The sequence below is a fragment of the Ruditapes philippinarum genome, unplaced genomic scaffold, assembly GCF_026571515.1.
Source record: "Ruditapes philippinarum isolate M1 unplaced genomic scaffold, ASM2657151v2 ctg679_1_1_1_1, whole genome shotgun sequence".
Lineage (NCBI taxonomy): Eukaryota > Metazoa > Mollusca > Bivalvia > Venerida > Veneridae > Ruditapes > Ruditapes philippinarum.
This window is the reverse complement of record NW_026857639.1, coordinates 155,683-167,955: the sequence shown is the minus strand read 5'-3', so window position 1 is coordinate 167,955 and position 12,273 is coordinate 155,683. Positions and strand designations below refer to the sequence as shown.

Sequence of the window (12,273 nt, the reverse complement as noted above, 5' to 3'; positions counted from 1 at the left end):
TTGCATGAAATTACCTCTTCATAATCATTAATATATCAATATATACAGTTTTTAACTCTCAAATATTTTCATAATGACCTTGCTTGTCATCGAATCTCGAATCTTGCAATACACATTGATCACTCTGTAGGTAGTTATCAATACCATAGGCACTGAATAAGTTACTAAGAAGTGCTCCACCGATAGTTTCACCGGCTCGTATTCCATTATTCTTTAACCACACATCTAGAGAAAATCCTGCCAAATAAATTGTAAAGCGTCTATAAGAAATGATTACATATTGGAAAGAAAATTATTTTGTCTTACAACTAAGACTTAACCTATTTTTCATACATTTTTGTTGTTGTTAAGCGAAAAAGCTTTTACATTAAGGAGACTTTCCTTTCCAAACATAAGTACTGAAATCAATCAATAATATGCTTCCATGATCAAATTAGTTTGTTTGTAAACTATTTAGGATTTTGAATATCTTCATATTTAAATAAGTAGCAAAACAGTTTGTGACATTGAACGTAGACGAGTATATTACACAATTCATTATATTTCTAAAACATTTCTAGTGAAATTTATACCATTATCTTTTCATATTTACCGGGAATCTGGAATCCAAATCCATGAGAACAGAAGACGTTAGGTATTCTTGCATTATTCAGAATTTTGGAGGAGAAAATGCAAGCTCCACTTGCTTCAAAACAAACATCAATCGTTGCATCGATGATAAATGCAGTTTCGTCGACCTTTTCTATTTTAAATCTGATTGTAAAACATTTTTATAACTCGTTTAAACATAAATACAACTAAAAAGATTCTAGTACACACTTTTGATGATTATATAATTTATAACTGACATGTAATTCTTCATGCAAGGGTAACCCTCAAATATAGATGAACACTGAAATTCTTGTATTCAAAAGGTATACACAAAACCATATGCATCATATTATTCATTAAGCATACACAACTCACGTTCGTTATAATCATAAATAACATACAGTGTCAAATCTATCCGATTTATCATTGAATATACTTATTAATAATTTAAACTAATATAGTTTAATGTCGTGGAATAATATGTAACCGATACAATCAACATATTTTTATACGGCAACAGTTTATCACAATCTTATGAATATCGATTCATCTGCTTTTTTCAGTCACAGGTGATACGTATATCAATCATTTTAAAAAACAAACACAATTTAAAATATTAATTTCGATAAATGAATTGTCAACAAACATAATACAAGTACATAATATAAGTCCTAAAATAATACTCAAAGACACGATAACACATTTAACACAGTTATTGCAACAATCACTACTTACAGAAGCCTAATGACACCAAATAGATACACTTTACTCTCTTCACCTGCAACCAATTAAATATTTGGCAATGTTAAAAAAAGAATCATAATTATCCCGATTCACCAATTATTATTTTCTTGCGTATTATTATAAAGTGTTTATTAAGGCAGCATTATACAGTTTGTCGATGTGAAGGAAATTAGGTTTAGCTGAAGGAATTTTGATTTTATAGACATTTCTTTGATTAGTGTTAGACAATATTCTGCTGACGCCGAAATGATTGGCGTTTAAATGACATAACAAAGAGCTTTGGAAGTACATATTATTCGCATGTTCTTTGGAATTCAAATTTACAATTATGAGTAATGTACAGAACAATTTTCAACAATATCAAATATCTACACATATTTGTCCAACCATTACTATCTTTTTACAGTTGATATACTTCCGTTGTAAGTAGTATTGACATATAGGCGTCAATGAGTCATTAAAATCGTTGACATGGAACAACTAAACGCTAAAGGAATTCTTTCATGTGAAGTAGCATACGGCATATCAGGTGCTCATCAGGGCCTAAGAGGGGTATATCTTAGGTCTTCCTCCACCAGTAAAGCTTACAAATCGCTTTATTAGAGCCACGGAACAAGCCTTACCCCAGCCAAAAAGACAAACGTATGGTTAAAAAAAAATTCTATATTCGATGTCTGTCTTCAGTTAATTTGAACAAAATTGAGTTTTAAACAAGTCGAGCATTGTACTTATGGCAAATATGCTCACCCAAGTGTAAATGGTGAGATGAGAGCACATGTAAAAGTCAAAATAACTTAACATGTTCCCATAATTGTAATTATTTTATCACTTTATTTTTTGTCTCAAAATATTTACCAAATTTATAATCAACAAGAGGTACATCTAGTTTCATGTTTTCAATTTGTGCTTCGAGAATATAGTTGCATGTGTCCAAATTTAGAGTTATGTCAAAACTCCTTTGTATGACATCGACATCAACACAGCAGCGAATACTGGTGCACCTTTCCGACAGATAGCATGATATAGTCTCAGGCAAATCAGGCAACTGTATTTCTTCACGACATTCTGTTGATAATTAAACACTCATAATTATAATAAACGTAGAAATAAAACAATCCAATTCAGAAAGTACGATACATATAAAGGTGGTTAAAAATTTTTCAAACTTTAACCTTAAACAAAGATACGTTTAAATATATTCGTAAAAGCTTTCGTGTTGTTGTTATACTCGTATTTCTCTGGTTCTTCGGGATCATTTACTTCGGCACTTTAAAGTGTTCCAAATTGAGTCCTGCTCAAGCCGGTGTTAGGGGGCATGAGGGATGTTGCACCTTTTCATTATCCCTCATGAACAGACTCAATCAAACCATGTCTGCAATTTTCATGTAATTTTGTTGTGATGCTTCCGAGGATCACACTTTCCCAGATTTTCATATAGTTTTACACAAACTATTCAAAAAAAGATATCCTACAGTATCTTTAAATCACCTTTACATTATTCATGTCAAAGAAAAACTCAGACCAAACAAATAGTTGGAGTATATATAAGAAAGGGCACTTCACAAAAAACATACCTGACTGAAACCTAGCTAATTTTGAGAATGGTTGTGTTGCTCTGTCGCATTGTTCTAATTGCAGATATTGATTAAGACCGATCTCCTTCAAAAGTTTATCTATCACATTCGTTTGAAGATGTGTAATATCAATTACGTTATTCTCATCCAGCCACGCATCAAGGGAAAAATCTAAACAGATGGTCGGTAAATTAATCTTAGCTTATTTGACAAGTTAATATATTTTATTCATGATTGCATAATCGATATTTTTATAAGGAAATAAAAGAATGTAAGTGTAAAGTGTTCACATAAAATATATGTTTAATTATTATACTTATCGTGTACTGGTTTTTGTGTTGTGAATATGTATATATGACTAATTATTATACTACAATGCTATCACACTATGCCATTCGATTATTATTATTTCTTTTTTTTAAATTATTGTTTGAATTTTAAATCTAACCTGGTATCAAGAAGTCTGAATCCCAGCGACAAAGTGGTTTTGCAAATGTAGTATTTTCCAGTAATGTTGTTTGAAATTCACAATTGTCATGGCTAAGGCATACCTTTAATCCAGCATCTACGACATATTGTCTGCTTTTCTCATAATTTTCTATTTTGTATCTGTATTTGTTGAAAAAGTAAGTAACGGGGGGCAATCAAAGAAAGACAATGTAAGAGGTGAAACTAAATGTTTAATTACTAAATATATACTTTTAAAAACAGTTTATTTAATTACTTTTGCAACAGATATCTTTCTGAAACTTATAAAGGAAATCATCACGCCGTTTTCACGTTTTTCAAATACCGAAGGCTATATAAATGACACCAATTTTTTAACTTATAATATAAAGCAAAGAACGTTATACAACTTACGTAATTTGAATAATACCCAATAAAGTAATCACTTCTGTAGAACCTAGTTTGATAAAGTGTAGATATAAATGATAAGTAAACGAACACTGGAAACTTAAGTATTTTCCAAAATTTAATATATTACTTAATTTAAATACAATTGAAATAAAGTTTAATTTGTTTTCGAATATTTGATTTACTCAAACCAAATATTAATCGTGTACATCACGTAAAACTACTCATTATTAAGACTATATGAAGCAAGCACAACATTTAATCAATTATTAATGTGATAATAGACAGAAATTGAATAAGCCTTAAACATACCCCAGTTATAATCGTTAAGGGACACATTCAATTGGAGGTCCTCTATACCGACAACAAGTCTGTTAGAACATGCGTCAATCGACAGAATTACGCTAAATCCTCTTTTAAGTAACCCAACATCAAGGCAACATTCAACGGCTGTACAATAATCTGGTACATAACATCGTAATTCGTCGGGCAATTGGGGCAACATCATAGCCAAAGGGCAATCTGAAAGTTAGAACATTCACAAATAGCTGTATTCGCTAAATCTATTTATGTAAGCATTATACATACTTAAGAAAATACAACTCTAGACATGTAATACATGGTTTGACAAAACATTCAAACAATATGACCACGTGTGAGAATTTTACAACTTTTGCGAACATTATAAATCATTTTTTTGTACCTCGATGTTTTAATTATGGGTGTACTGCTGAAAAAGGAACCGTATAAATTAGATGTTGCATTCGAATAAATTCAAATATTGAATTCAATAAATTTCTTGATGATGAAATTCAATACTATATAATTTCCATTAAAGACTTATGTTTGAATTTAGCTTCGTTGCCTTCAGTCAATATAACAAGAGATTTGGTGGTAAAACACATTTGGATAATGTAGACTAGAGCTTTCAATTAGACAGCGAACTCGACTATTCAATCCAAGTAAGAGTTATGGGCCTTGGACAGTGACCTTCTATTATGATCTCAAATAAATGTGTGAAATAAGCCTATTCCCTTCAGTACCTTTTCAGATACCAACTTGCACGCAGTATTGACGGAAACGCTGACCAGAGTTTAGTGCCTAGAACAGTGTCCCTCAATTAAAAAAGGGCGATGCCTCGGAAGAATTAATCACAACAAAATTACATGAACATTGCAGACTCGGTTTCAGTCTGTTCGTGAGGGAAAACGAAAGAGTGCAAGATCCGTCACGCCCCCAGCATCACTCCCATCATTAGTTTTAGAGATAATAACTTGCACGCAAAATCTTAACGAAGTGTGACGTCAACGTAGACGCTTGTGTAAATACAATAACTCTCCATTTTATTCAAATAACCAAGCTACAGTAATAACGTGTATAAAGAACACATCCCTTTTGTGTGTAACATTAGAATTTTATACAAACTAAATCTTATTCTACACATTGCAAACATTCTGAACTTGGTCAGTTATCTATCGTTACTTGCAGAATATAGATTGATAATACCTGTATTCCAGCCATTCACACTATATTTGTATGGAGTTTCTTGTTGGCTACACTCATTATCTTTGAAATAATGTGACAAGCCGAGTGTGTCTATTAATTGCGCAAGGAACGTGTCTCTTAAAGCTTGTTCTGTTATGCCATGTTCTTGAAGCCAATTGTCAATGTCGAAACCTTATAAACATGTTTTCGTACATTAAACCTTTTTAGATCAACAAAAGCCATACATGTATTCATACGGCGAAAATGTCTTCGATAGATCAAGGTAGAAAACATCGCTTAACTAATACGAAAATGTTAGCATGTTTCAAATTCAAATATCATTACAAGAACAATTTAAAAGTTAACAATTGTCATGAAACTTCATGATAAGATGGAATATCGTAAGCAAAAAGTACAACAAAGAATAAGTTGTTGCAAGTGGTTTGAAGTCAACGACCTTTAAGTTAGCCAATTGCCAAATGACGCCATTCTTATCACTGTTTTATTGAAAATAGATATCTAGATATGGAAATATGAAACTGTTCATTATTTTATAATTATAAAACAAAATAGCTAGCAATTAAATTCGCATAATACCTGGAACTTTAAAAGGCATGTCCCAATTACAAAGTGGTTTTGGAAACTGTATTTTATCCATCAATGCAATAACAGGACTGCATGGACTGTTTGAGTCTAAACATATGCTTACTTCCGCAGAAAGTTTGAATACAGACAGAGTATTGTCATCAAAAATGGTATAGCTGAAATAAATAATAATATTCAATTTATAAAGAACATCGTTATAATGAAAAAAATGTTTTAATAAATCGAAATGCAAATTTAAAACATGGTATTAAATATCAACAATGTTACAAATAAAATGATTGCCGCCAAAATGTTAAATGGAAATGATCAATTTATGCTAATTGCTTGTTATCATCATGCTAAATAAGCATACACAAAACTTTAAGCTATCATTTAAAAAGTTCTGATCATTTTCGAATTGCATAACTGGCTATAATGCACTGATCACATGACATTCAAATTGTTATGAAGACACAAGGAATCAAATGTTTACTTACGATAGCTTGACAACGCCAAATAAATCGACTGTTTTCTTATGACCTATTTAAAGAACAAAAAATGGCATTATATATATTCCCAAATAATAAATCTTATTATTTCTGTAATTCAAATGCCAGAATAAATCATTTTAATAAATACACGTACAATGTGAATTATATATTACCGAATGTGTTTGTATATTATTACTTAATGACTTAATTAAAACCCTTCAAATTAACTTTAAGGTTAGAAAATGATGATTAAAAAATGATTCACTGGCGGGGCTTTATACTTTCGTCCTTGGCAGCATTCGGCAAACATCTGATATTTTTGCCGCCGCTAGTTCTTTTAAATAACAACAAAAGGGAAACAATATTTTGCAAATATTAAGCTTATTTCATAGCCATTCAGTGAATCAAATATTTTCAAACAAAATTGCAAGGACTTCGTCGATTTTAGATAAAACTTGCATTATCTTTTACATTGAAATAAACGAATAACAACATGTCTAATATATAATCATACAAACCATTATAATCAGGATTATCATGTTTGGGATATTCAAGGAGTTTAACAAATGTAAAGCTTTATATTCTATGGCTTAAATAGTCAATGGGTTTCAAAGCATTTGATATTTTTTTTGAAATTGTATCTATGATATAAAAAAACAAGATCTAAACTCTGCCAATGTTCCGGAGAAAAATTCAACGAGTTCAAAAACATAATATATTTTTGGAAAAATTTCATCGGTCTTGTAAAGAATTTGATATAGTCTAAGCTATTTTTTGGACTTTCAAATTGTTAAACAAGCGTAACATTTCCTGTAACAAAAGGAGACATCATACCAAATTCATAGTTGACAAGTGATTGATTGTACACCAACTTCTCTATTCTAGCTGATAGTAAGAAATTGCAGGTATTTAGATCAAAGTAAAACGAAAACGACCGTTGTAGCAATGGAACATTTACACAGCATGTAAATCCAGAACATCGTTCCCCTATGGCACACTTTATATTTGACGGAAGTGACGGCAAAGACGCATTAAGCGGGCAATCTGAAAAACCCAACAAATAACAAGTCAGTTACTACCTTTATAAAATGTTACACAAATTAAATTCATGCAACGAAATAAAAATCACAATAAAGTGAAGTTAAAATCAATTTTACATTTTGTATCACAATTAGAAATCACTTGTACTTTTTTGCCCATCTAAATGAGCAAAGTCTTTTAAAAGGATTGAATTTACCTTAAATTGACTTAAATTATACCTTTTGTCCATCCGGGGTCTACCCCGACATCGCATTCGTCTTGGAGTAAGTAAGGTGTCAAACCAAGTTGTTCAAATAATATTGATCTTAGTATATCTGAAAGTGAGTCTGTTTGTTTGTTTCCGTTATCATCGATCCATTTCTGAAGACTAAAGTCTTAAACAGAAAACATATAAGTTAAGTGTCATCAATGTAAATATTTCTTTTATATAATTATAGTGAAATTTTGCCCATCCCAGAATTAATGATCACTAAACTGGTAAAAATAAAAGAAACTTGACATTTTGTCATAATTATGTTTAATTGTACATGTTACTACAAAAAATGAACAAATATCCACATGACCAACGTACATTTCTATAAAAATAATTCAGGATGTATCTGTAGCGCTCAATTATTAACAAAAGGGTGTGACAGTCTTTTTATAATTTACGTTGTTTTTAAATTGGATTAAGCATTTTTCACCATTAATCTTTGGTCCATCACTATAATTATAACAAATGTACTCAACTTGACAGCTAAAATATCAGCTTAATGTCATTTAAATCTATACTTTATATGATATACATCGCTGTATTTTATCCGTCAACATACATTTGACTGATTAGTCTACTTATATTCAGTTATTGCATCACTCAATAACAATATATAATATATACCAGGAATATTGAATGATCCTTCGAAGTTACACAGGGGTTTGGGAAGTAATAGGTTATCGACAATAGATTCATCAACGCTGCATGTTTCACTGTCAAAACAAGCTAGGAAGCGTACGGATATAACAAACTGTTTACTTGATTCAAGATCATCGATGCGATACCTACAAACGATAGAATACAAATATGTGTTTATTGCAAATTTAAAATTCAAACTTATAAGATACAACATGAAACATGTAAATAAGTTAAATACACGCTGAGATTTTTAAATATAGTTGCAATAAATAATGTCGCAATTTATGGATGCTGTTCAATTCGCAGTTTATGAAAAACTTACTTCAATCTAAAAACATCTTTAATGTCAAACTGCTGCCATGTCCCCCATTCGTATTCGAAAAGTCGTATGTCCAGTTTGAGTTTTTCGATAGTAATTGAAAGTTGGTATGTGCAGGCATCGAGGTCAACTGTAACACTTATTGATCTACCAATCAGTGGAATATTGATACAGCACGTGATTCCGGTACAATGTGTAGGTATGATACATGTCATTATATCAGGAGTCTTCAAGTCAATATCTAATGCGTCACATTCTGAAAATATCATTTATGATTTTATCTAATAGGTTATAGTAGCTCATTAAATGATACATCTATGTGTGCCATTACTTCTACTATTCAAGCATTCCAGTAAGTTGTTCTTCAATTGTTCTTAAGATATAAGTGATAAATCTTTGGTCTTACATGAATAGACCTTATGTCTCAGATAGCGAAAAGGAATCAATATATGAATATCAAATATAACAACAGCAAATAACATTATAATATATTTGTTACTTTTAATACCATTTGTAATATATTGTTCATTGCTAACTGTATGTTCACATTGCTCCTCAAGAATATACATAGAGACACCAAGTGTTTCTAGCAGTTTGTCAGCTACGATGCCAGACAAAGTATTCTCTATATCACCAAGCCGAACTCCGATACTGTCTAGATACTGATCCATTTTGAAATCTTAAAGAAAAAATAACTTCAGTCATTAAAGCATTAAAATGAAATCTCTAGTGAGTGCACATATTACCTTCAGGATATAACTATTCTTGAAACCAGTAGAATCAGTTTCATCAAGAAATATAACAGACTCATTTTATTGAGTCGATTCATGGCAATTAAGAGCCGTACTATGCATAATAATGAAGCATGTAGTTGCATATAGTATTGGTTAAAGCATATAGTATTGGTTTAAGCTCTTTTGTATCGTGGAATAAATTATCCCAAACGACCATGAAAATATAAAATTACTGTTAGGCAGTTAACATTTAAAGCCTGAAACATTGCATTTTACACAAGCAGTAAAGATACATTGCCTTAATCTATACCTGATAAAGACTCTTTCCTTTCGCATCCTATTTTTGGAATTCTTGCATCTTTTAAAAGTGAAAAGGTAGTTTCACAAGTCGATTCTTTGATACATAAAGACATGTCCAGATTAATCACATATTGGTGTTCTGTAGCCAAGTTTAATACAGAGTAACTGCAAAATGCGTAATATATTTTTTGTAATTGTAAAAGCCTTGAATGACACTTTGAATACAAATGACAAACACAAAAATCTTTCAATACTATGTTATGTTGTATTTATGTACGTCAAAGAATAACTCATTGTAAAATGAATTCAAATTGATAATTGCATTGGAGGAATAGCTTTTAAACATTATCAAAGCTAAACAAGGAGCATGTGATGGAAACAGCGATTTTTCCACAAAATTCATAAAAAATGATAGTCACCTCAAACTATTTAGTAAGCAATAAACAAAGTTTTTGCATATTCTCGAAAAAAGTATCATTTTGTTCATAAATTCTTCATAGTTAATTATTATGATTCCAAAACTAAAGTGGAATCGCATATTTTATGCAAACATGTGTTTAAATATTTTAATATATGTGTTTTAATATAAGTGTTTTATATATTTTAAACTTCATGTTTCAGAAATACCTTATCCGCAATGCACCAAATAACGAGAACTGTTCTGCTTTTCCCCACTCGTACTCAAGAAGAGAAACGTTCAATCCGAACTTTTCAATCCCAATTGAAAACATGTTATTACAAGTGTCAATATGTAAATACAGTTTGAAAGAGCGCTTCACTATATCCATGTAAACACAACAATCAAATCCTGTGCAGTACGTCGGAATATGGCATGATATCACATCTGGAAGTCCAATGGTATCTAATGTTCTAGGACAGTCTGAAATAGAAGAGTATCTTATTGAATCTGACATTATTAATGATAAGCCACAAAAGGTAACACTCTCAAGCCGTTGCTTATTAATCATTTAAGATTAAGATTCCAACATAATCATATTCTGATCTATACAGATTGATCGGGTAACGTACCTGTTGTCCAGCCATTCGAACCATTTGTAAACGGATGCATTTCTCTATTACATTCATTTTCGTCTAAATATTTGGACAGTCCAAGCGTATCAAACAATTTCTCTATCATGTATTCCTTTAATGATCCGCTTTCAAAGTCATAACCCTCTTGGCTTATCCAGTCATCTAGTGAAAAACCTGTGCACATCAATAAATAACAATGAATTAATCTACGCGAACGTAATGTGCACTTTATATATTTTATTAAAAATGAAATTTCTACTTGCAATTATTTTTTAATTATTTTCCAAATGTTAAATGGAAGAAAATTGAAATTCCGATGTATAAACATTGTTAATAACTACGAGTTCATTTCAAAATAGAATAATTATGAATATTAAAGTATATTAACCACAAAAGTGTGTGAGCTGTCCAAAATTGATATTATATTCATAACACATCTTCATGACGCAGTAACACAAATATTCTTATTTATTAACATTTTTCGTCTAATAAAGAATTTTGACAAAAAAATAACCTGACATAAAACATAAAAAACATTTCGAGTTAGTATGATACAGACTAAAAATATTATACCATACTGTAAGCAATTGTGAAATATTTGACAATTACCCGGTGCCGTGATTCGAACATTCCAGTCACAAAGAGGTTTTGGAATATAAGCGTCTGATAGAATGTCGATTTCATAGAGACAATACTCTTGTTCAAAACAAATCTTCAACTTCGCATTTACAATAAACTTCTTCTGACTTTGCAGGTCATCGATTCTGTACCTGCAAAAATTTATTTGTATTTAAGTAAAGTCATCACAATTAAAGCTTTAATAATTGAAAATGATGAGAAAATGTTAAGCGACAGAAATAGTAGCAAAGCTGTAACATACTATATATGATATTTGTTTGTTCTGCACCGTATGTAACATTTTTGCGAGTGACCTCGAATAAAAATATAAGACCTGGTGTTCACGAGTGATATACAATTTGCTTTAACAATAGCTCTGAATTTCATGGTTTTAGTGGTTGTCAGTCACTTTTACAATTTTTTGCCGAGTAGCATGCACTCTCAAACATTACACGACACATTGTTCTTGTTGAAAAATATTTATGTAAAGTTTCACACAAAAAATGACATGTGCTACCTGTATTCAAACACCTTTTACGTGCGACAGAGTGTATTTATGACGATATTTCCACTGATTTATGACATTGTTTTCATTTACAAATGATAAAATATTATGTATCTACCGTGAAATTTATACTTTAATAATTTAATGTGAAATTACAAAATATAATTTCGCTGTCTACTGAAAAGATGGTAATAAGTAAGTATAATTCCTGTAAATAAAAAGTAAATTTAAGAAAAAACATACTCTATTTGAAAAACTCCTCCGAGAGTAAAATGTCCTGTTTTGCCTGAAAATTAAAGGAATGGACTATAAAACGGGGGATGAATATACTATATTATATATGATATAAGTAATATGATGAATTTGTCTAATAATCATAACAATTTTACCAACATGGGTTTAGAAATCCCTTTGTTTGTTCCCTTAACATCATTGGAACAATTTTATATGATATAAAAGAAAATGTAAACCGTTTAACGGGATCAATCAGATCGGATATGCACTATT

The 12,273-nt window shown here is 30.7% G+C and overlaps 1 protein-coding gene across 1 annotated transcript in view; it reads right to left on the bottom strand.

Annotated features, from left to right (window-relative positions):
• Nucleotides 1-58: 58 nt before the first annotated feature.
• The window catches only part of LOC132750445 (uncharacterized), a 30,120-nt gene continuing 17,905 nt past the window's right edge, over nt 59-12,273 (bottom strand). Inside the window, exons 17-37 of the mRNA XM_060740435.1 lie at nt 12,010-12,052; nt 11,253-11,413; nt 10,641-10,817; nt 10,239-10,491; nt 9,622-9,776; nt 9,086-9,256; nt 8,581-8,833; nt 8,244-8,404; nt 7,585-7,740; nt 7,160-7,369; nt 6,332-6,374; nt 5,847-6,010; nt 5,271-5,441; nt 4,077-4,286; nt 3,771-3,813; nt 3,358-3,518; nt 2,910-3,080; nt 2,191-2,400; nt 1,327-1,369; nt 593-753; nt 59-237 (exon numbers count right to left, since the gene is read on the bottom strand). Of these exons, the coding sequence (XP_060596418.1) occupies nt 59-237; nt 593-753; nt 1,327-1,369; nt 2,191-2,400; nt 2,910-3,080; nt 3,358-3,518; nt 3,771-3,813; nt 4,077-4,286; nt 5,271-5,441; nt 5,847-6,010; nt 6,332-6,374; nt 7,160-7,369; nt 7,585-7,740; nt 8,244-8,404; nt 8,581-8,833; nt 9,086-9,256; nt 9,622-9,776; nt 10,239-10,491; nt 10,641-10,817; nt 11,253-11,413; nt 12,010-12,052 (3,296 nt within the window). The remainder of the gene's footprint in view (nt 238-592; nt 754-1,326; nt 1,370-2,190; nt 2,401-2,909; nt 3,081-3,357; nt 3,519-3,770; nt 3,814-4,076; nt 4,287-5,270; nt 5,442-5,846; nt 6,011-6,331; nt 6,375-7,159; nt 7,370-7,584; nt 7,741-8,243; nt 8,405-8,580; nt 8,834-9,085; nt 9,257-9,621; nt 9,777-10,238; nt 10,492-10,640; nt 10,818-11,252; nt 11,414-12,009; nt 12,053-12,273) is intronic.